Here is a 26262-nt window from a genome sequence, read left to right on the forward strand (position 1 = left end):
TGGAGTGGGTTGCCCTTTCCTTCTCCAGGGGATCTCCCCGACCCAGGGATCGAACACGGGTCTCCCATATCATGGGCAGACACTTTACTGTCTGAGCCAACAGGGAATCCCATACTGACGGCCTATTACAGCAATTCCTTTTACTTGGGAAATCATGTCCAGCTATCAAGAAAAAATTACAAAGCATACTAAAAGGCAAAAAACACTTATTTGCAACCACAGAGCAAGAGTTAAGAATTAGAAATGGCAGAGATGTTGGAATTATCATACCAGGAATTTAAACCAACTAAGAGCTAGTTAATATATAATTTACTAAGCTTTAATGAATGGAGAAGGAAATGGCAACCCACTCCAGTACACTTATCTAGAAAATTTCATGGATGGAAGAGCCTGGTGGGCTATGGTCCATGGGGTTGCAGAGTCGGACCCGACTGAGCGACTTCACTCCTCACTCACTCGATGAATAATGCAGGGCTTCTCTGGTGGCTCAGACAGTAAAGAATCTGCCTGCAATGCACAATACCCAGCTTCAGTCCCTGAGTGGGGAAGATCCCCTAGAGAAGGGCACGGCAATCCACTCCAGTGTTTTTGCCTGGAGAATTTCATGGACAGGAGCCTGGCGGGCTACAGTTCATGGGAGTTGCAAAGAATCAGACACAACTGAGTGAGTGACTAACACACAAGTTGGATTAGCAAAGGACTGCAGGCTTGGTAATTCACCATATCAATAGACTAAAAAGGAAAAACCATATGATCTTTTCAATGAATAAAGTAGACAGCATGTAAATGTAAGCAGAGATGGATATCCTAAGAAAGAACCAAAACAAACAAACCTAGAGATCAAAAACACTGTAACAGAATTTTTAAATGTCTTTTGAGTGCTTAACAGTAGACTGGAAACAACTAAGCAAAGAATCTCTGAACTTAGATATTATCAATAGAATATTCGAAAATTAAATAGCAAGGAGGACAAAGACTAACAACTCTGGGACACTATAAAAAGTGTAACACACACAAAATGGGAATACTAGAAAAAGAAGGGCCATCAGAAATATCTGAAACAATCACTGAGAATGTCCCTAAATTAGTATCAGACACCAAGCTATAGATCCAGGAAGTTCAAAAAACACCAACCAGGAAAAATGCCCACTCTAAAACCCTACACTTAGGGATATCATTTTCAAACTACAGATAATCAAAGATAAAGAAAAAAAATCTGAAAGAAGCCAGAAGAGGAAAATTCCTTACCTACAAAATATCAAACATAGGAATTACATCTGACTTCTTCTCAGAAACCATGAAAGGAAAGTGAAATGAAATATGTTAAGTACTAAGGGGGATGGGGAGAATGGAGAAAGAAAAAAATACCAACCTAGAATTCTATACCCTGTGAAATTCTTCAAAAGAGTGAGGCAGAAATAAAGACTCAGACAAATAAAACTTGAGGGAATTTGTTGTCAGCACACCTGCCTTGCAAGAATTTAGAAGAAATTCTCTAAAGAGAAGGAAAATGATACAGATTGGAACCTCAAATTTACATAAAGAGGGACAAGCACTGATAAATACATAAGCGAAAAGTAAAAGAAAACCTTTTATTTTTCTTAATCTTAACTAATCTAAGACATACAAGTTATTTAAAGTATTATCAACTACGTATTTGGTTTATGAATACTTCTATGTGTACAAATGTGTGTGTGTGTATCTACTCATGTATATGTTGTTGTTGTTTAGTCATGAAGTTGTATCTGACCCTTTTGCAACCCCATGGACTGAAGTACACCAGGATCCTCTGTTCATGGGATTTCCCAGGCAAGAATACTGGAAGGGGTTGCCATTTCCTTCTCTAGGGCATCTTCCTGACCAAGGGATAGAACCTATGTCTTCTGCACTGAAAGGTGGATTCTTTACCACTGATCGTCAGAATGGATCAAAAAACAAGACCCAATTATATTATCTGTATTTTATAAAAGACACATATAAACTAAATAGGAAAAATATATACCATGCTAACAATAATCAAAAGAAAGCAAGAGTAGCTATATTAATTTCAGCTAGAGCAGAGGCCAAAGAAAAGTTATCAGGGTCACACCTCCTAGAATAAAGAGTAATGGAAATGAAAACAAAAATAAACAAATGGGACCTAACTAAAAGCTTTGGCACAGCAAAGGAAACCACAAACAAGATGAAAAGACAACCTTCAGAATGGGAGGAAATAAGTGCAAATGAAATAACTGACAAAGGATTAATCTCCAAAATTTACAAGCAGTTCAAGTAGCTCAATAGCAGAAAAACAAATAACCCAATCAAAAAAATGCGCAGAAAATCTAAACAGACACTTCTCCAAAGAAGGTGAACAGACAGCCAATAAACACATGAAAAAATGCTCAACACCACTCATTATTTAGAGTAATGCAAATCAAAACTACAAGGAGGTATACACACCAAGGAAACCAGATCTGAAAGAGACACATGCACCCCAATGTTCATCGCAGCACTGTTTATAATAGCCAGGACATGGAAGCAACCCAGATGCCCATCAGCAGACGAATGGATGAGGAAGCTGTGGTACATATACACCATGGAATATTACTCAGCCATTAAAAAGAATTCATTTGAATCAGTTCTAATGAGATGGATGAAACTGGAGCCCATTATACAGAGTGAAGTAAGCCAGAAAGATAAAGACCATTACAGTATACTAACACATATATATGGACTTTAGAAAGATGGTAACGATAACCCTATATGCAAAACAGAAAAAGAGACTCAGATGTATGGAACAGACTTGTGGACTCTGGGAGAAGGCGAGGGTGGGATGTTTCAGGAGAACAGCATTGAAACATGTATATATTATCTAGGGTGAAATGGATAACCAGCTCAGGTTGGGTGCATGAGACAAGTGCTCGGGCCTGGTGCACTGGGAAGACCCAGAGGGATCGGGTGGAGAGGGAGGTGGGAGGGGGGACTGGGATGGGGAGTACATGTAAATCCATGGCTAATTCATATCAATGTATAACAAAAACTACTGTAATGATGTAAAGTAATTAGCCTCCAACTAATAAAAATTAAAAAAAAAAAAAAAAACTACAAGGAGGTATCACCTCACAGCGGTCGGAATGACCATCTTCAAAAAATAATCAGTCAATGCTGGAGAGGCTGTGGGGAAACAGGAACCCTCTTGCACAATTGGTAGGAATGTAGATTGATACAGCTACTATGAAGAATAGGATTTCTTAATAAACTAGGAATAAAACTACCATATGATTCAGCAATCCCACTACTGCACACATACCCTGAGAAAATCATAATTAAAAAAGATACATGTGTACGAATTCCAACAGTATTTATAATAGGTAGTACATGGAAGAAATCTAGATGTCCATCAACAGATGAATGGATAAAGAAGTAGTGGTGCATATACAATAGAATATTACTCAAATATAAAAAGGAACGGATTTCAGTCAGTTATAGTGAGGTGGGTGAACCTAGAATCTGTTATACAGAGTAAAGTCATTAAGAGAAAAACAAATATATATTAAAGCATATATACAGAATCTAGAAATATGTTATTAATGAACCTATTTGCAGGGCAGGAATGGAGATGCAGATCTGTGGATACAACAGGGGGGAAGGGTAGGACAAACTGAAAGAGCAGCAATGAAACATATATATTACCATATGTAAAAGAAAGCTAATTTGAAGCTGGTGCGTAACACAGTGAGCTCAACTCCGCGCTGCTCTGTGACAACTCAGAGGGGTGGGATGGGGTGGGGCTGGGGAGGTTCAAGAGGGCGGGGACTCATATACTCATGGCTGATTCACCTTGTATGGCAGAAACCAACACAACAGTGTAAAGCAATTATCCTCCAGTTAAAAATAAAACAAAGTAAGTTATCAGGGCTAAAAGGGTGCATTACACAAGGAGAAATGGGTCAGTTCTCCAGGATAATATCGCAATCCTTAATGTGTATGCATCAAACAACAGAGCATCAAATAACTTCAGGCAAAAAGTGATAGAACTACAAGGAAAACTAGAGCAATCCACTACTATCGTCAGAGACTTCAATACCTCTCTATCAGGAATGGGCAGATGGAGCAGGCAGAAAATCATTAAGGATACAGTTGGACTCAAGAGCACCATCAATCAACTGGATACAACTGACATCTCTGGACTATTTCATCCAACAACAGCAGATTACGTTCTTCTCAAACTCACATGGAACAGATGACATTCTGGGCCAAAAAACACACCATAACACATTTAAAGAACATTAGACTTCCATGTTGGTATTAAATGAGCCAGACAACAGAGAAATCAATATGAAACCAGTCAAACGACATTAAATCCCATAAAGATAAACACAGCATGGGAAAAGCAATAGGGAAGACAGGACATGACCACTCTGAAAAAAGTTGGTCAAGGAAGGTCTCTCTGATAAGGATCATTTGAGAGCTCTAAGCAAATGAGAAAGGAAGCCATGTGGTTATCAGAGAGAAGGATCACAGAAAACAGGCACACATCTTAAGAACACCAAATCATTAAGGGCAAAGGCATAAATTAAAGCAAGTGAGGATAAAAATGGGGAAAAGAAAATACAAAGGTCACAAAAGTGAAAGGAAGCACACATAGAGCCTTGTAGAGATCCTTGGACTTTACTCTGAGAGAGAAACCTTTGAAAGCTTTTGAGCGTAAGTAACAGGGTTTAATAACTACTATTTTTGATCCAATAACAATTAGCTATTTCCATTTACATTATAGTTGATGCACTTACTATGTGCTGAGTTGCTCCGTCATGTCCGACTCTTTGTGACCCCATAGACTGTAGCCCGCCAGGGTCCTCTGTCCATGGAGATTCTCCAGGCAAGAATACTGGAGTGGGCTGTCATTCCCTCCTCCAGGGGAACTTCCCAACCCAGGTCTCCTGCATTACAGGCAGACTCTTTACTGTCTGAGCCCGTAGGGAAGTCGAAGAATACTAGAGCGGGTAGCCAATCCCTTTTCCAGGGGAACTTCCTGCCCCAGGAAATCAAACCAGGGTCTCCGGCATGCAGGTGGATTCTTTACCAGTTGAGCTACCAGGGAAGCCCTATGAAGTTCTTATCTATAGAGAATAGATAATTATGGCCTGAGGACTAAGACCTTGGTCATGACAATATTTAGAAAAAAAATAGGATTTCAAAATACTGAACCATAAATCACTTGATACACTTACCCTTGGTTCCCTTTACAGTCTTAATTATATACCTAAAAACATAGCTGAAGTGTTATAACATTGTGGAGTAACTACCAAAGACAAGAAATCTGAAGTTACTAGAATTGCTTTGAAATCATTAAGAAAACTAAAGAGTCTAAATTAGTATATGAAAAAAGACTACTACATGGTATGTATGAATTTAAACAAAATCCAAGTATATTATATAATTGAATAAAAAGATCTGGGTTATTGTGTCAGGTCTATTTTGAGGCTAAACTATAAATTAGCATGTAGCTGTTAAAAACTTTGTTTTTCTGTGCTCTAGGAAATGTGTGACACTAAGAATTTCTAAAAACACACATATTCTTTAATTTTATATAATTATTTAAAATGCACTCAAGGTGTTCCCTAAAGGATATCAAATGCAAATATATCTCAAAGTGGTAAAAAAAAAATCATGTTTTAATAAATATAAGATGTTGCCATTAATAAAACACACTAGCTAATTCTTAGCTAGAAACAAGAATGCTTCATCACCTCTTTTGTAAATCAAGACCCACAAGCTTAAGGCAGAAGAAGCCATACTACACCACTGTCTAGTTATGGTTTCCACAGCCACAGGAAATGAGAAGCTGTGGCAGACATGAAAACTTAGAGCTACAGTCTCACAGTTACGGCCAGAAGCTTAGAAATCTTTGTCCAAACACCGTAGTAGATCTAATTTCCAGTTACTCCACCTTACAATGGGCAACAGCATGGTACCTTGCTAAACTCAACCAGAGCTTAACAGCAGAGTCTCACCCGGAACCTCATGATAAACATCCTATCACACCTCACATTCTTGCCATACTACAAAACACAAGCCTCATCTTTCCTTTTCATTCTTTACTCTTGATGCATCCATCTAACCTCTTCCATCAAGATCTCCAGAAATACATTCATGATATCTTCAATTGCTTTATATGTTTTCTCAATCTCTTAGCTTTCACTGAAACCTAACGCCCCCAAATGCATTTCTTATAATTCTTTTAAGTGAGGTTTCCAAAGACAACTCAAATATCCTTGTTATTCATTGTTATTAAAAATAATGCCCATCCCGTTAAAAAAAAAAAAAGTACAATACAAACACAACTTATACTTAGAAACTTTCTGGTAAATTGCATCCATATACTAAAGCCTCTATTTTGCCCCATTTATATCACTGGCATTGTGACTTCAATGCCTGTATGCATGATCTATCCGAACCCTCAAGCCCCCAAAATACTTGACTTTCTTAACTTGAGGGTCCCTCATCTCCTCTCAGTTTCAGCCAATCACTACCTTCGGCTCTGATCATCATCATCTATGCTTGTAACAGTTTCACTTAAACTAAAACTATCTTTTTGACCCATCAGGCATTTTGTAACCAACCCAACATCTTCATCTGGCACCACAACCTTTCCAACGGTGGTCATCACCAATGACATGTAAATTCAACTACTCCAATGTTAACACTCTACACACATGCCACTCCCATCTGCTCTAACAGTCAGTGGTGAAATACCATGCATCTTCTTCTAGCTATTACAGAAAAGTCGTCAAACTGCAAGTATGGATAAGTTAATCTTAGCTGGGTACTCTGTTAGCATGAGACTCTCAATATCTGATCCACTTCACCCATTTTCCCCAAGAACTTTCCAAGTTTTCAGTCTTTTCAAATCCCCTAACCAAACTCTAAGTTCCACAAAAACTACTTTAAAATGTTTCTTAAAAAGTTACATAGTCAAAAAACTATAAAGAGATATACCCGCACTCCTATGAGGATGGCTTACAGTGAAGGGAAAAAAAAAACCCAAATAATTACAAATGTTGAGAATGTATGCAATTATAACCTTTGTGCATTATGTGGTCAAATGTTAAAGTGGTACAGCCACTCTAGAAAACAGTATGAAGGTTTCTTACGCAAAAAATTAAAAATAGGACTATCATATGATCCAGCAATCTGACTTCTGGGCATATACCCAAAGAAATAAAAGCAGGGTCTCGAAGAGGTATTCATGTATTGCAGCATTATTCACAATAGCTAAAACAAAAGCAACCAGTGTCCATCAGCAGAAAAATGGATAAACGAAATGTTACATACATACAACAGATTATTCAGTTCCTAAAAGGGAAGAAAATTCTGACATACATTACAACATGGATGAACCTTGATATCATGCAATGTAAGTAAAATAAGCCCATCACAAAAAGACAAATACTGTGGGCACTCAGAGTATATGAGGTATCGTTGTCCAAATCAAAGTAGAATGGTGATTGCCAGGGTCTGGGGAGAAGAGTGGAATGGGGAGTGATTTTTTTTTTTTTCCATTTATTTTTATTAGTTGGAGGCTAATTACATTACATCATTACAGTAGTTTTTGTTATACATTGAAATGAATTAGCCATGGATTTACATGTATTCCCCATCCCAGTCCCCCCTCCCACCTCCCTCTCCACCCGATCCCTCTGGGTCTTCCCAGTGCACCAGGCCCGAGCACTTGTCATTTGAATCAGTTCTAATGAGATGGATGAAACTGGAGCCCATTATACAGAGCGAAGTAAGCCAGAAAGATAAAAGACCATTACAGTATACTAACACATATATATGGACTTTAGAAAGATGGTAACGATAACCCTATATGCAAAACAGAAAAGGAGACTCTGATGTATAAAACAGACTTGTGTACTCTGGGAGAAGGCGAGGGTGGGATGTTTCAAGAGAACAGCATTGAAACATGTATATTATCTAGGGTGAAACAGATAACCAGTCCAGGTTGGGTACATAAGACAAGTGCTCGGGGAGTGATTTTTTTAAACTGACAACAGTTTCAGTTTTGCAAGATGAAGAGAGCTACAGAGATGATGGTGGCAATCTAAACTGAACATTTTGTAATGTGTATTTTACCACACACAAAAATTTTAAGTTACATGGACACATATGTTTGAAAAATACATTTTATAATTCCTTCTTGGAGATGCACAATGTGTATCATTTTAAAGGATTTTTCACAATTTTCAGGAAAGAAAGCTGCTGTTTAAGTCTGTATGTCCCAAGCTTAATCAACAATGAAACCACTTCTTCCAGAAGCACACAGTGGTGTAGCTGACCTAATTTACTAAGAAAACTGAGTTTAGGCACAATGGCTTGGACTTCCCCATTCTTAACTACCAATACATTTAACATCACATATTCATCCTTACCTTCCTCTTCTAGTTTCATAAGGGTCTTTGCTCTTATTCAAGAGAAATCCCTATACCTATATTCTTCATTCCAACCCTTACTACTTTAAAGCCCTGATTCAATAATCACCATCTCTAGTTATTTTAAACTTTTATTTTAAACTTCTTATATTATCACAACTAATCACTAAAGTCTTACCTACTTCACTTTCTAAAGACTTTTCTTTAAACCAGAAAACTTTATCTTGAATTCCTAATATACTACTGCCCTTATTTAGGCTTTCATTCACTAAAACTTGGTCATCCTACCATATGATTTCTCTTCAATCCTGTTTCCTTGCCAGCAAAGTTACTAAAAATATATATATCTAACAAGGTTACCCTACCTAGCAAATTCTTTACCGACTCCCAAATACCTACGAGAGACAGGCCAAGGCCGTTCACATAGCATGCAAGCACCTAGTCCTTTTTATCCAGTCTCATCTCCTTTAATTTCCCACCGTTCAGTTAGTCTATAATCTAAAAATCCTCAACTGCCTACTGTTTCCTACATTTACTATGTGGCTCTGTAAGTGCTCGTGCTTCTGCCTGGAATGTGCTAGCTAACTCCCAGTCACTCTTCAAGACTGAACTTAGCCTTCCCTGATCACCCCTGTTTTCTGCCATGTGGATTAGGTCCCTATTGCATCAAGGTACCTGAGTACACTGGTACTTCTTTACGTTCATGTTCCATCCTGGGATCCTTCTACCACCATGAATGAAATGATGTGCTTCCAGGTCTTTCACACTGAACAGACTAAAACTTCTAGAGGAGCAAAAATATGTAAGAATCCAGGGGTATGCAATTATCTGTCTAGAAGTAGAAATCTAGTAATATGTTACCATGATTTAGAGGTATTTATTTGGTAGGGAAAATTAGACATGTGTATTCCTATCTTCCAATTTACTTTCTAAAGCATTACTCCCTTTTACTGGAAATTGTTTTCAAAAAACGTGACACCATTTAAAGCAATCTAGAGCAACTTAAGACACCACAGCCTCAACCAAGTTACACTTACATTCGGCTAGCTTCAATGTCGTCAGATTGAGGTTCTCCTGATGATCTGTAAAATGGAATTGAGAAAAGTTAAGCAAAATATACCATATTCAGAAAAGGAGCAAACATTTTATTTTGGAAGACAAATTTGAAAACAAGATTTAATGGGTTAACAATTTTTAAAGTTTAACACGAGAAAAAAGTGATCAGATCAGATTGCCATACAACATTCATTTATCGTTAAGGGCTAGACTAATAAAAACTCAGTTCATTTTCTTAAGGAAAGGAAACTAAACACTATTTAGATACCAACGTACAAACCAATGTAACAAATCATAATTATTTACAAAGTCAAATATTTATAATAAAAACATACAACTATGAAGCCATCTATAGCCAAGTATCAGTTATTCACAATACCAAAGGTATTCACTGGTATTCGTGGTCCCAAACTTTAGATAAAGTATCAGCAAACTACTGCCTGGGATGGCAAACTAAGGCCTGGGTCAGCCGCCTATTTTTGTAGACTTGTTCTGGCACAGAGGCATGCTCATTCATTTACATACTGTCTATGGCTACTTTTATACTACAAGAGCAGAGCTGAGAAACTTACAGACAGGTGGCCCACAAAGCCTAAAATATTTATTACCTGTCCCTTTAGAAAAAAGTCTGCCAATCTCTGCTGTAGATAATACAAATTTAAACCTAATAGCCTCATAAATTTTGAGACACTAAAGTCTGATTTACCATTCTGATCATGATTACTTTATTTCAACAAAAGTAGCTATCCCTGAAAATACACTGGCAGCATGTATACCTGTCAACTGTATTCTAGGGTATTAAAAATCCTGCTGTGGATAACTATGAACTGACTTCAGTTATAAACAGTTTCCAGTTTTCTTCTACTTTTTCAATATACTGCTGCTATTTTAAGTAGAAATATTCAAAATTCTAAGACAGTAAGAAGTCTTTTATTTTCATTCTGGGGCATGAACCAATGCTGCCTACCCCACCCAACATGTTAAAAAAAACAAATTCCTATTACTCTATTCACTTTTATAACCAGCATCAGTCAACATATATTAAGGTGAATCAACATAATACTGATTTCTAACACTTTCAATTCACAGAATAGGTAAAACATTTTTTAGAGGTCAAAAGCTAAATTTTCAAACTGATATTATAAGGACTTGATTTGTAAATTTATCACTGACTTGAGACTTCAAATTCCAAACAACTTTTAATCAAAGAATCTTAAACTTGGAGCCACCAGAAAAGAAAAAAATGTTTCCCGTTTCTCAGTTTTAAAAAACTCACTTCTTTATCACTTTCAAAATTATCCCTCATTGCAGGGGTCCAAGGGAAAGAATGCAAAAAAATGTAAGAGCAGCTCAAGTATTTATTTTAGATCTTCTCTGCAGTATATTCACATTTTCAATTTTGCACAAAATGATATTAGAACTAAAACCTGGGGCATGCTGGAGGTGGCAGTGACTTGGCAGTGACACAAATCCAAAAATTTCACTCCACCCTCTCCCCCAGGGAGCAAGCAAATCACCTTTGTGACACACCTGGTTTCCACCAGCCTTGTGGGTAAGTACCCCAAGATTGCTTCCAAACTTGTATCTCTCAGACAGAAGAGCTAAAAAGTGATGATAACCCCATGTACCAGCTGACTCATTTTTGAAAGTGCGACCCTCCAGCATCAGATGTCATACTGTAAGGAGGCAGAGCAGGCTTGCAAAACAAAAAATAAACCTGCTGGCTCTAAGGGAAGAGAGGCAGATTAGAAGCTTTTAAACACGTAGGCGGCAAAATTTTCAAAATTAACAGGGAAAGAGGGGGGAAAAATGAGGACACATTGACAGGGAAATTAAACTACTACTGCAAAAAGGTAAGAGGCAAGCAAGAAGAAAAACAAATCCAAGTCTCAGAAGTACAATTTGTAATTGTAAAGTTTTCAGATTCTGAAATGGAACAGAGATTAAATACATCCAATGGTATCTACATTCTAATTTTCAAAGTCTGTTCCCTAAACAGAATATGTAAACATAAGCATCATTTAATATTAACATATATTAATGTAACTACCAAAACCACTTTAAAGTCAAACCAAGTAATTTAAATCAATTCAGGAAGAAAAAAAAGAATAATAAAAACTGAAGATTACCTTAAAACAATCTACCCTAAGACTCTTAAACATAGTGCATTGGTTTTTCACTCAAAACGGAAACTTTTTTAATCAAGAAAAAGGTTATGAATATACACTGACCTACAAGAAGCACTTTTTATCTTATAGTAATAAGCAATAGTATCTGCCTGTATAAATTTCTAGTCATTCTGCTTACTGTATTCTGTCTGTAATATTCTAAATAATTTACCAACGAGTATCCTAAAGTTAGGATCCAAACAGTCCAAATTACAAAGTACATAAGATCTGGGGGGAGAACAGATACATGTGTATGTACGGCTATGTCCTTTTGCTGTTCACCTGGAACTACCACCACGTTGTTAACTGGCTACACCCAAACACAAAATAAGTTTAAACCTTGGGGGGGGGGGGGGGGGGGGGGGGGAAGAAATTCCAAAACTCCAAAAAATAAAAGAATAAATAAAATACCTAAGATCTAACAACAGTTTCCAAGCTTTAATTTAGCCCCTGGAGAGTCTTTACTCTTTACTGTCAAATCCTGGGAAGTAAGGATCTGGTTGTTCAGCTGCTCAGTCGTGTCCAACTCTTTGCAACCCCATGGACTGCATGCAGCACCAGGTTTCCCTGTCCATCATCTCCTGGAGTTTGCTCAAGCTCATATCCATTGAGTCAGTTGCAATTTTACCAAAATGAGGACACGACACAAATGAAAAAAACCCAGAGAGTACTGACTTAGGTTAACCTAAAGTTTGTCAGAAAAACAAATCAGAAGAGAGATTTTTATGAGGTGAAGCTTCTCTGGACTGCAAGCCCCTCCTTTAACTTCCACTGTAACTCTCTGGGACAGAACAGTATACCAGTGTTATTAAAACTCTCAGCACATGAAAAGCATACTTTAAAATGTATATTAAGACTTTTTTCATGGTTTTTTTTTTAAATCTTCATAATAAAACATTTAAAAACTTGGAATTTTTTAGAAATACTTTCCTATTTATTCATAAAGACAGGTCTGGGGAAAAGGCACAAAGTATTTTAGGAAGGAGATTAAATGGAGAAGCAGGTCACTATTCGTAGTAGTCAGTATCCCTGCCAACTATACATTTTCTTCCTTTTTTTTTTTAACAGCATGTATTTTACAATGGCAGCCTTTTAAAGGCTGTAAAATAACATTCAAAATTACCTTTTACAAGCTGTGGCCATTCGGTGACATCAGGGTGATCACAGCTTTGAGTCACTGATTAAAAACAGGTTGTCACACCAGTCTAGCTGCTAACTTGATCTGAGCGTAGGTTTAATAACTCTAACAAATTAAACAAATCTTTAGTTAGAACACTTTATAAACTCAATTCATTGTTCAAAAAAAAAATCTTCACAGGTTTGAATTAGGTGCCAATGCAACATTCATCAGAAGAATAATTATAGAAATGCTTTCAAGGACTATTTTCCAGCATTTTTTCCTTAAATTATTTCTTCACTTGAGAAAACATGACAATAATCTTGTACTTTTATGAAGTGTCACAGTTTACAAAAGCACTTTGGTCAACAGTATCTTAAATCTCAAGACAACTTTAGCTCTAACCTATACTGAGTAGGTACAATAGAAAAGAATTTTAAGAAACAGAAAAACGAAGCAGCCTTAGAGTGATTAATTGACTTGCCCAAGATTTTAGTATTAGTGTTGAAGCCAGGACTAGGACTAAAACCTAGGTATACTGACTTCACAACCAGAATTAGTATTTTGTGATTTTGTTTAGTTTTGCTATAGAGCCTCATGATTTAAATATATGTAAGTAAGCAAAGATTTAAAGTATAAATCGAGAATCCACAATAGTTTAAATGGGACTAACAGTAATAGACTTTCCCGGTAGTCAAGTACTTAATGAAATAGTTACACACAAACATACACACACACACATCAAGTCTATTCCTACTTATTCCATAGGATAAGCTAACATTAGCAAAAACTCCTTGGGTATTTCATGAATATTATATTCTCCTTATCAGTCATAAATCCACTAACATTCAATTTCATGAGAGAGAATGGCAAAATACAAAATCATTTTTTCTCCCTCAACCTAGGATCTTCTGATCCCCTTACTTGGCCTTAGCTGAACTGTCCTGATTATCATGGTTCACGATTTATCAGGCGTCCTAATCACACTGCAATTCTGGCAAAGATACACATCGGGAATATCCCAGAATCAAGAGTTCATGTCCTGCAACTACTTTTTCCTCCTGATGATTTCCCTACCGAACTATATATCCAGGCCAAACCTGAAAAGTGATCTAAGGAAAGATGAGAAAATTAGGAGACAGAAACAAAAGACCCTTGACATCTATAAAACAGGAAGCTATCTGAGAATACTAAGGGATGAAACATCAATGCTTGAACCCATAACTCTGCAGCCTATGAACTTGGGCTTCAAATTAAGATAAGGGTAAGAGTTGGCCAAAGAATACATAAGTAACTTTTGGGGACTCCAATACAGACATAGTTCATTTTATTGCACTTCATAAATAATGTGTGTCATCTCTGACAAACTAAAGGTTTGTGGCAGCCTGCCTCTAGCAAGTCTACAGGTGCCATCTTTCCAACAGCATTTGCCCACTTCATGTCTCTGTGTCACATTTCGGTTAATTCTTACAATATTTCACATTCTTTCCTCATTATTATGTTTGTCACAATGATTTATGATCAGTAACTTTTGATATTACTATAACAACTTGCTGAAGGCTCAGAAGATGTTTAGCACTTTTTTTTATCAACAAAGTATTTTTTAATTAAGGTGTGTACACTATTTTTTGGACATAATGTTACAGCACACTGATAGACTGTAGTAAGCTTCTGTCAGTGTGACTTTCGTAGGTACTGGAAAGCCAGAGACTTCACACGATCAGCTTTATTGGCCATACTGCAGCAGTCTAGAACTGAACCTCAAACACTCTGAGGTATGCCTAATACATGGGATTTATAATCCCTGGAGGATGTCAAATTTCCTAAATTTTCCGATCATGTTACAAGCTTCCTAATAACAACTAGAAGATTCTTGAGGTCATTTGGAAAAGAGGTAATGTGCCCCCTGAAACAAATAGTATTTCCTCTGGGGTCTTCATAAGACTAATAGTGTATGTGGATTTAAAAGATCCAAGTCTAACTTTCCAACCTGTAAAACATAAAAACGAAAAAGTCAAAATACCTTTTAATTGATTAACTGAGATGAATTAATTCATTAAAGAGCTACATGTTCTGTGAAAAATATTGAGGCAAGTTTTCTCTTTTAGACTTCCGTTTTCATTGCCCAGTGCTCAAAAGAGCAAACAGCTCCCAGAGTCAGTCTGGATACAAGGCCTTGTTTGGTCCCTTACTTAATGGATAATCTTGGGCAAGTTTCTTAACCTCTCCAAGCCCGTTTCCCAATATATAGAACTAAGGTAACAGTAGTACCTATTCAGAGGTCTGTCATGAGGATGAACAAACATATATTTTGTCCAAAACAGTGTCTGGCACACAGAAAAAGCCCAATAAATGGAAGCTGTTATTAACTCATAACCTAACAGCCAAACTCACCCCCTCAATCTTCTTATGCAATTATTTTACCTCTCATAGCACACTAACCTGTTCTAAATTTCTTTCTGAATCCCACTTGGAGCCCTCACACAGTCTACCTGGCAGCATAGTGATTTAGCACCTAGCAGCATAATCCTTTAAAAATGGCAGTCATCCAAATCTGCTGAATACATCCATCACTATTCTAATCAAGACATTAAGATATTCATGCAATTTTGACTTTCAAAAAATAAAACAGAAACATACCATATTTCGCCAAACTTCTGAGGAGCTGGTGAATTCTAAAATCAGGCTCTTACAGATTTTTAACCTAAAACATAAAACACCTCACTCAATTCTTTTTACACAGACAACCGAATAGACAACTTTCAAAGAAAAAAAAATTGCTCTAAAATTACAGAAGCAAACTCATTTGTAATATCTGTGAATATTCAAAACATGTCAAGAGACAAACGCCCCTAAGAACTGCTGCCAGGATGTGTGGACAGGTAGTTGGGCAGAACCGTGAAGCCCATTTTCAGCCACAGAGCTTACTGCTCTGCATTTCCTGACTCCTCTCTCTCCAACAGGGCTGAAAATACATGACCACTGTTTAAGTGTGAGTCTCGAATTCCTTCAGACACCTACAGCAGTTAGGCTTTTAATTAAGTTCTACATGCTGAGCATCTGCTATGTTAGGTACATACACGAGCATCTGCCCAACCACCTCCCAGAGTAGCAGCTGGGAAGTGTCCTGGGAGTCTTAGGTGTCAGGTTGTTGTATCACTGAAAATATCTTTAAAGTATGTAAGACAATGTTGCTTGGAGCATAACAGGGCCTCAATGTATGGTAGCAATTATTATTTCTTAAATCAAACATTTAATCTATCTATCAAAACTTCTCTTATCAAAAAACAAATTTTGAAGTCTTTAAGCTTTAACATGGATCCAAATAATCACTGTAAATTCTTATCTCGTTTGTACACAATCAGATCATGTCTCAGTTGAACAGAACTGAAGTTTTTTTTTAAATATATTTCCTTTTACTACATATGAAGAGACCAAGTCACCCACCAAGTTAGGAAACCCACCCAGCATCCTAAAGGTTGTTATCAGAAAATGAATATACTGCATATAATTGGAGAAGGAAACAGCAGCCCACTCCAGTGTTCTTGCCTGGAGAATCCCAGGGACAGAGGAGCCTGATGGGCTACAGTCCATGGGGTCGCACAGAGTCAGACACCACTGAAGCGACTTAGCAGCAGCAGCAGCAGCATATAATTACTGTTTTTAAAATTAATCACATGTTAAGATCTTAACAGACTGAGTCTCAGACTCTCTTCTATAATACAATCACCTAAGGAATCTCTAAAAAAAAAATGCAGATACTTACTTGATCTCAACCTCCAGAGACTGTGATTCAGTACATAAAATGGGGATATAGGGATCTGTATTTCATTGTGATATGCATACCCCAATTTGAGATACTTTGCCTTAGAAGATTAGGAACACATAATTATCGAAGAAATATACAAAATCTATGAAGATATAGAATAAGTAACAGAAACTGTAAGCACCAAAAATGCTAGTTGCACTCTGCAAATTTAACCATTAGCACTCTTATACCACACCTAGTGCCTTTATTTTCTTTATATTCAACAGAGGGCTCACTATAAATCAAAGAATAAGAAATGCATCTAAAAGTAAGAAATGTCAACATGAATCTATATCCACCAGTCCTGCTATCATTTTCATTTATCCTTAAAGCAGTCCATCTGCCTCCTCTCACTTTTTCTCCCTCTGCACAGGTGCATATATATGTTGTTAATACATCTGTCATGTCTTTTATCTCCTCTCCAATAGCCTATTTCCTTCACCTCCTTGTAACCCTAGGACAAACTTAATTTACAGACTACTTTTTCTATCACTTTTTCATTATGTCCACTTAGCAAGCCTGTTCTCATTTATGCCATGTTTACAGTGTCTTAAATTTATGGGAAAGCTGCTTGTTGACAAACTCATTCAGCTTTGTACATTCATAAATTTCTCAACAAAAGACTGTTCCCAGTAACTTTCCTGCATCATCTTCCTGCCTTCAGGTTCTCCTCATTCCAGTTCATTCTGCAGTTAAGCTAAAATTTTAAATACTACTTTCTTATAGTACTTCCAACATAATTCCCTCAACTCCATTAACTCTTTACAGTACCATTACCTTCCTTTAACCACCAGAAAGACCATTAGCTCAGATGCTAACATACAAAACTTTTCACATACTGCAAGTTTTCTTATAAAAGTCATCATCATTCTCTTATGTCCTAAATCTTATGACCTCTTAATCCTTTTTCTCTGCAGTATTTCACAATGCTAACCATTTCTCACCCCTCCTGGCTTCCATAATGCTGTACCTGTCAGTGTTCTAGCTCTGACTGGAACTAAGTCTTCTGCTAGTTCATTTTCCTGCTCCCCAACCATAGCCTCTAAGTTTCCATCAGCAGTCCTTTTCTTAACATTAAAAAAAGGGGGGCTATTTAATTTAGGTTAAATTAATTTTCTGGACAAGATCAGCACCTGTTCCTCTATCACCTCTCTATATACTTAGCATCCCTCACATCTTTTAAGATCCCTCACATCTTTACACCTTTTAAGCCTTGATCTCCTGAGTCATAAGCCTGCTACTCTCAGTTACCAATGGTACACATGCACTTGGGATGTTTCATTAGCATATAAAATCAAACTCAATTATTAAAAAAAAACCTCACTCCATCTTGATGTGCCTACTCTTCCTACTCTTGTTGTCCTGCTAATTATACATTATAAGAAAAATGGTTAAAAAAAAAAAAAAGGTGAAAAACAAGAAAAAATGGTGCCATTCTTTATTTTCCCCCCTCGTTTTTATTTAGCCCAACCACTGTACAGTTTGATACTAAAGATCATTCAAAGAATGTCTACTACCTAAAACTAATACAATGTTATATATCAATTATAGCTCAAATTTTAAAATATGTTTGAAGGTCTACAAGTGGATGAAGACATACTGGTAAAGAAACTAGACATGTTCTTACAGATATACAGATATATAGATGTCTGTATACAGATATAAAGAACAGACTTTTGGACTCTGTGGGAGAAGGCGAGGGTGGGATGATTTGAGAATAGCACTGAAACATGTATATTACCATATGTGAAATAGATCGTCAGTCCAAGTTTGATGCATGAAGTGGGGCACTCAAAGCCCGTGCACTGGGACAACCCTGAGAGATGGGATGGGGAGGGAGGTGGGAGGGGGGTTCATGATGGGGGACACATGTACACCCACAGCTGATTCACGTCAATGTATGGCAAAAACCACTATGAATATTGTAAAGTAATTAGCCTCCAGTTAAAATTAATAAATTAATGTAAAAATTAAATTCAAAATTCAGTCTATAAATAAAGTTTTAGTGACCCCTTCCCCAGAATTGGAAACTAGACTTGCTCTTAGTCCCATGTAATGGGGGAAATGGGCACAAACAATAAAAACCACAATAAAGCAGGTAACTGCAATGCACGGTTAAGTGTTGTGAAGAAGAAACTACAACATTAGGTGCACAAATAGAGTATTCTGACTTAGTCTGGGAAAAAAGTAAAGATGTTCTTTATAAAGTAACATATAAACTGAGCACTGAGGCATGAATAATCTTTATCCCAGACATATTAAGAAAAACCAGGGGAAGTAATGATACCATTACCAGTCCAGTCATCCAAATTAGAAAACTGAGTTATATTCTAAAGAGAAGCCCTTCCTAGTACAACAAACTAACCCACTGCTATCAATTCTATCTCAGAAATTCCCCCACACTCCAACACTTCCCCCAATTATTGTTGTTGGTTTTGTTCCAGAGTAGCATTTCAGATGAAACTTTACATGATTTGGAAAAAATCTGCCAGTCCAGCCTCTTCTCTCAGACTAGACCACACTTTCAGAGAACACACACATAATTCATTTTTATACTTCCATTGCTTGAAAATGTTCATAAAATATACTTCTCAGGATAAACATCTTACAAAAGAGGAACATTTCCTTTGAGGTGACTTGTTTTAGGTCACTTAACTAGTAAATATAAGGTTAAGATCAAGTTGTCTGATTCTAAAGACCATGTTTCTTCCTTCCATTATTGATCAGTCACTAAATCGTGTCCAACTCTTTGTGCCCCACCCACACGAGGCCTCCCTGTCCCTCGTATCTCCTGGAGTTTGCTCAAACTCATGTCCATTGAGTGATGCCATCCAACCACCTCATCCTCTGTTGCCCCCTTGCCCTCAATCTTTCCCAGTATCAGGGTCCTATCCAATGAGTCAGCTCTTCTCTTCAGGTGGCCAAAGTACTGGAGCTTTAGCACCAATGAATATTCAGGGTTGATTTCCTTTAGGATTGACTGTTCTGATATCTTTGCAGTCCAAGGGTCTCTTTAAGAGTCTTCTCCAACACCACAGTTCAAAAGCATCAATTCTTTGGCACTCAGCCTTCTTTATGATCCAACTCTCACATCTATACATGACTACTGGAAAAACCACAGCTGTGACAAATTTTATTTTCTTGGGCTCTGAAATCACTGTGGACGGTAGCAGCCATAAAATTAAAAGATGCTTGCTCCTGTGCTTGTACACTTCTAATTTATACCAAAATCCTGTAAACTTTTTCTTTGAAATTTCACTTGTATCCTTTTTTTCCGATACAAACCAACAGTCTCATTTTACAGACCCTCTTACTCCACAGGATTTCCCGTTTTCCTCTATCTTTGACTCTGTTGCTAGAATAATCTTTTTCAAAAACCAAATTTGGCTATATCACTCTCATACTCAAAATCTTCTATGCTTTCCCAATGCCCACAGAATAAATTTCAAACTATCATATAAAGTCCCTGCTACCAGTCCCACCCTTACTGCCTACTGTATGACATCATTACCAGGTACTTGATGATCTAGTCCCATCACTGGATTACTGGCTATCACATACTTCAGTTCAGTTCAGTCGCTCAGTAGTGTCCAACTCTTTGCAACCCCATGGACTGCAGCACGCCAGGCCTCCCTGTCCCTCACCAACACCCAGTTTATTCAAGCTCATGTCCCTCGAGTCGGTGATGCCATCAAACCATCTCATCCTCTGTCGTCCCCTTCTCCTCCTGCCCTCAATCTTTCCCATCATCAGGATCTTCTCAAATGAGTCAGGTCTTCACATCAGGTGGCTAAAGGATTGGAGTTTCAGCTTCAACATCAGTCCTTCCAATGAACATTCAAGACTGATCTCCTTTAGGATGGACTGGGTTGGATCTCCTTGCAGTCCAAGGAACTCTCAAGAGTCTTCTCCAACACCACAGTTCAAAAGCATCAATTCTTCAGAGCTCAGCTTTCTTTATGGTCCAATTCTCACATCCATACATGACCACTGGAAAAACCACAGCCTTGCCTAGACGGACCTTTGTTGGCAAAGTAATGTCTCTGCCTTTTAATATGCTGTCGAGGTTGGTCATAACTTTTCTTCCAAGGAGTAAGCATCTTTTAATTTCATGGCCTCAGTCACCAGTCTGTTGTCCCATGTCCAGTTCTAACTGTTGCTTACTAGCCATCTTTATTTCTGACTTCAATGCTTTTGTTTCTCACAACACTTTACCCTGAAATACTTCTCCATCTTTTGCTAACCTTTATCTCTCACCCATCTATCATGCCCTGTTAAAAAAATACTCCTTTTAAATACTGTACCACACAATTCTCTAATCTCTTCTGTAAATAATCATTTACTATATAGTCCTAATACTGTATTAATTTCTATTTTATTATTTTATATAGTATAGCTATCTGCATACATTTCTCAGTGCTTCTAATTAGAAGCTGGTTGAGGGAAAGGCGCATCTCCTTCATGTTTACTTTCATTGTATTGGGGACTGTTTTCTTTCTTTTTTTTTTTTTTGTTATACATTGAAATGAACTAGCCATGGATTTACATGTATTCCCCATCCCAGTCCTACTGGGGACTGTTTTCTTTTTTTTTTTTTGTCATACATTGAAATGAACTAGCCATGGATTTACATGTATTCCCCATCCCAGTCCTATTGGGGACTGTTTTCTTGACTCTACACCACTCCTCTACAAGGGAGGGGAAAAAAAAAAGAGTAAAGCTCATGGCCTGACAAAGGATTCTGAACTAGTTCCAAACACAATTCACAGACGAATAAACAAGAGAGTCCCTTAATTCCAAAATAACACAAATTTACCCCAAGTCAATTTAACGAAAGTATATTCTGAAGCACAGAGATGTAAGAATCACCAAGAAAATTTCATTTTCTAAAAGAAATGTCTCTCTCTCCAAAGAACTTGTTCTACCAGGGACTAAAGTGTAGAATATTAAATAGTGTAATTAAAATTGATACAACCCCTTCAAAAAAATTTGATAGTTATCTACTAAAACTAAATGTATACATATCCTATAACTTAAAAATTCCACTAGGCACATCAAACAGAAATGAGAACACAGGTTCACTAGAAGACACTTAGTAGAAAATTGAGAGTAACAACAGTCTTAGTCACCCTAAATCAAAAATGACTAAAATGTCCATCAGCAGCAGAATGAAAAACAAAATATAGCTGATCCTTGAACAACCCAAGTTTGAACTATGCAGGTCCACTTAGATGTGGATTTTTCTTCAGAAAATACACTAATATAGTAACACTAGTTACAGTTAGTTGAAGTCACAGAACTGCCAAGTCTACAAGGCCTACTGTAAGGTTATACGTGCAGATTTCTGACTATGCAGGGGATGGGCACCCCTAGCCCACACCTTGCTGGAGGGTCAACTGTACCAAACAGAAATTATAAGCAACCAGCGACAACCAACACTGTGGATGAATCGCACAAATACGGTATGTGAGATAAGTCAGATATAACTAAATGTGATTGTTTCTAATTACGTAAAATATAAAAACAGGAAAATCTAATCTATGCTAGTAGAAGTCAGGATACTGGTTACTCTTGGGGAAAGAGAATTAATGACAAAAAGAGCACAAGGGGCTTCAGAGGAACTGACCTTATTCCTTGATCTGAATGCAGGCTACATCTATGTGCTCAGTGTGTGAAGTTCAACAACCTATGTGCACACTCATATGCTTTTGTATGTGTATCATACTTGAATCAAAAATTTATCTGAAAAAGCACAGTATGGTACGAGCACTTGATAAATAAATGTAGATGAAACAGAAAGTAAGTCCAGAGAAAGATTCAAAAAGTACCTAACAGTTGCTTCTTATCAAAAACAAGAAAACTGGACAACATATAGAAAAAAACATGTTTTCAGACCCTGGGTACCAGGCAGTGTGAGCCTATGATCCATGAGAATAAACAGAATTAAGGTGAACCCTTTGAATGCTTGAATTCCTGCCTAAAGGCAACTTTCTGCTAGAGTCAATGGAGGGAAACCCGGACAGAGGACAGCAGTCTCACTGGGGTGTGAAACAAGAGGTCAGAGTTGAGTAGGCTGAAATGGGTAGGATATTTAGTAAGACTGAGTGCCAGAGAGGGGAGCTAAGCAGAGAAAAGTCTCCAAAAGCCTGCCACTGAGGGTCCTTTCAAGTCTGTCACTATATACTAAACTGGGCATGAATACAGTGAAAGACTCCATGAAGCTGAAGAAAGAGGAGCTATGAGCCAAAATATTCCTGGTGCTCATACAGGACTGGGAGATCCCTAAGTTCCTCCCAATCAGAATGAAGAGAACATGATGACACTTAGAACATCTCATAGACATTTACGGGACATTTAGTAGAAAACTAAGAAAGGCCATGCTGTTCTAGTAGCTACCAACCCAAAAGCAAAGCCTTCTCTAGATACAGAGCCTTGAAGGAATCAAGCTGAGCAACAGGTTACTTCGCTGGCTGCTCAAACAAAATTTAACATTCGAAAAGACAATAAAATCCAGCCACTCAACAAAAGAATATTACAATATTCAGTATCCAGCAGTAAACTACTAAATTTACAAACAGGAAAACAAGACCTATAACCAACAGAAAAACCAGTCAAAAGACCCTGAAGTGGAAAAAGCTGACAGAATCAGTAGATGTGAACATTTAAAACAGATATTATAAACATGATCAAGAATTCAAAGGGATATATGAAAATGAAACTTTTAGAAATACAAAATAATGTATATAAATATATATAAAATATTTACATTAATATATAAATCATCTCAAATATTGGACACTGCAAGAGGAAAAAACAGTAAAATACAAGACAAAGTTAAGTGGAAGCAGAAAGAGACAAAAAAAGAACTAAAAATGTTAATGATCTGAATATAATTATCAAATAATCTAATATTATACATATAACCAGAGTTCTTGGAAAACAATGTAGAAGGAAGCGAAGTGACTTTAAGAAAATACATGTGAGGAAATAATGACGGACACTTTTCCAAATTCAATGAAAGCATAAGCACATGGACCAAAACAAACCAAACCAAAAAAAAAAAAAAAAAAAAAAAAAACCACACACCCAAAGTCAATAAATCTAAGCAGGATAAACACACAAAGAAAATCAGGAATAAAGAGAAAATATTAAAAGAGACGCCAGATCAGAGGGAGGAAAAAAGACTTTATGAACAGGGGAAGAAACATAAGTATAACCACAGACTTCTCATCAGAAACAAACGGGGAAAGAAAAACATGTCAATCTAGAGTTATGTATCAAGTGATAAATATCCTTCAAAATATTAAGATAGACACTATATATATCGACTGGAATGGCTATGTCAAAAAGACTGAGAGTCCCAAAAGTTGATAAGAATGTAGAGCAACTGGAAACTTGTAATTGTTGTTAAGAGTATAAAACAAAACAACCAATTTGAGGAAGCCAAGACAAGCTATCCTGGCCAATCTCGCAAAGTACAGCTTCATAAGCAAAATAAATAACTGCAGATGTTTGGGGTACACTAAGTTTGGGGTGATCTGTTAGGTACCAACAGATAACCAGAAAAATATACTACATTTAGTTAAGTGCAATACACTAAATTAATAATAATACATTTCATAAGTTTTAGTTAACTATATATGACAAAATTAAGGATGAGATATTCTAACATCTGCAACTTACTGAGTTAGCCAAAAAGTTCATTTGGAGTCTTCTATAAAATTATGGAAAATCCCGAACTTTTTGGCCAAAACAAAACTTTGAAAAGTATCAAACAAAACAAAACAAAACAAGTTAACAGATAGATAGATATGAGACATTAAATAAGGTACAACAGACTTAGTGCTCTAGAAATTTTTTTTATTTTTTCAAGCAGAAGGAAAATAATGTCAGATAGAAATTTGGGTTCATGAAAAAAATCTACACAAAAGAAATGAAATGAAAACATGAAAAAAAAAATCAAAGAATATTGCTCCTGGTTTTTAAACTTATTTATATAACAGCTGACTATTTAAAGAAATAATCAGAAATTCTACTGTGGAACTTATAGCTTACATAAAAGCAAAACAGAAGACTAAAATGGCAAAAAAGGATGAAGAAAGGTGAACGAATTTATAATGTTCTAGAATTCCTGTACTCCAAGAGGTCTTATTTTAAAGGCAGACTGTGATAAACTAAGGTGCATACTGTAAATACTAGTGCAACCAACTGGGGGAAAAAAGAGATACAAACTAATACTGGAGATAAAAGACTTCTAAATAATGCTTAATCCAAAAGAAAGCAGGAAATGGGGGAGGGAAATAGTATAAATAACACAACTAAAAAACAAACAGTAACCTGATACTCTTAAACTCAACCATATTGACAACTACAATAAATATAAATGGATCAAACACTCAAAAGGCAGAGATTGTAAACAATCAAAAAGGATGCAACTACAAACTATAAAAGACATTATCAAATATAATGACATATAAGTTGAAAGTAAAGAAACAGAAACATGTAAACACAAATCATAAGAAAGGAGGGGTAGCTATTATTAACACCAGACAAAGCAGACTTCAGGCCAAGGAACATTACCAAGAGAAGAGACACATTTCTTAGTGATAAAGAATCAATCCATCAAGGAGATGTAACAGTCCTAAATGTGAATGCACCTAATAACAGAACTTGAAAATACATGAAACAAAAAGGAACAGAATTGAAAGAAAACATAGCAGGTTCACAATTATAGTTAAACATTTCAACACTACTCTCGTCTTAATTAGGGCTTCCCTGATAGCTCAGTTGGTAAAGAATCTGCCTGCAATGCAGGAGACCCAGGTTGGGAAGATCCACTGGAGAAGCAATAGGCTACCCACTCCAATATTCTTGGGCTTTTCTCTTGTGGCTCAGCTGGTAAAGAATCTGCCTGCAATGTAGGAGATCTAGGTTCAATCCCTGGGTTGGGAAGATCCCCTGGATAAGGGAATGGCTACCCATGCCAGTATCCTGGCCTGGAGAATTCCATGGACTACAGTCCACAAGGTCACAAAAAGTTAGACATGACTGAGCAACTTCATTTTCACTAATTTAATAAAATAAGTACCCTGCCCCCAAATCAGTAACAATACAGAACACATGCCTGTCTAAAAACAGAACTTGTAGCCTGAAAAGAAAAAGAATGAAAATAGTTGGATATTCACAAAAAGATATACACATGGCCAATAAATATATGAAAACTTCAATATCATCAATCAGGGAAATGCAAATTAAAATAACAATGACACTTCATACCCATTATATGACAATTTCTTTTTAAAAATAACATTGGCAAGGTTATTAGCAAAGATGTGAAGAAACTGGAATCCTTGTGGGAAGGTAAAACAGTACAACTGCTATGGAAAATGGTATATTGGTTTTCAAAACAATTAAACACAGAATTACCATATGACACAATTCCATTCCTAGGTATATAACCAAAAAAACAAAAGCAGGGACTTGGAAGAGGTTTTTACACCCCATGTTTATAGTAGCACTATTCACAATAGCAAAAGGAAGGAAGGAACTCAAGTCTCAATGAATGAATGACTAAAAAAAATGTGGTATATAGACACAATGGATATTATTCAGCTTTGAAATAGAAATTCTGATATATGATGTAACATGGGTCAACCTTGAGAACATCATGCTAGCTGGAATAAACCAAAAGCAAAG

General features: G+C 36.8%; 1 protein-coding gene across 6 annotated transcripts in view; it reads right to left on the minus strand.

The window, feature by feature from the left end:
- The window catches only part of UBE3A (ubiquitin protein ligase E3A), a 93045-nt gene that overhangs the window by 47315 nt on the left and 19468 nt on the right, over positions 1 to 26262 (minus strand). For 2 of the 6 annotated variants that reach the window (XM_020911803.2, XM_070478072.1), the window contains exons 1-3: positions 15399 to 15468; positions 12765 to 12884; positions 9455 to 9499 (exon numbers count right to left, since the gene is read on the minus strand). The exons of 1 other annotated variant lie outside the window; for it this stretch is intronic. In XM_020911803.2, the coding sequence (XP_020767462.1) occupies positions 9455 to 9499; positions 12765 to 12784 (65 nt within the window). In that variant the 5' untranslated portion in view covers positions 12785 to 12884; positions 15399 to 15468. Of the gene's footprint in view, positions 1 to 4069; positions 4194 to 9454; positions 9500 to 11003; positions 11200 to 12764; positions 12885 to 15398; positions 15469 to 26262 lie in introns of those variants that run through there. 3 more of the 6 variants (XM_020911804.2, XM_070478071.1, XM_020911805.2) reach the window with 3 other exon arrangements.

The sequence above is a fragment of the Odocoileus virginianus genome, chromosome 16 (genome assembly GCF_023699985.2).
Source record: "Odocoileus virginianus isolate 20LAN1187 ecotype Illinois chromosome 16, Ovbor_1.2, whole genome shotgun sequence".
Classification (NCBI taxonomy): Eukaryota; Metazoa; Chordata; class Mammalia; order Artiodactyla; family Cervidae; genus Odocoileus; species Odocoileus virginianus.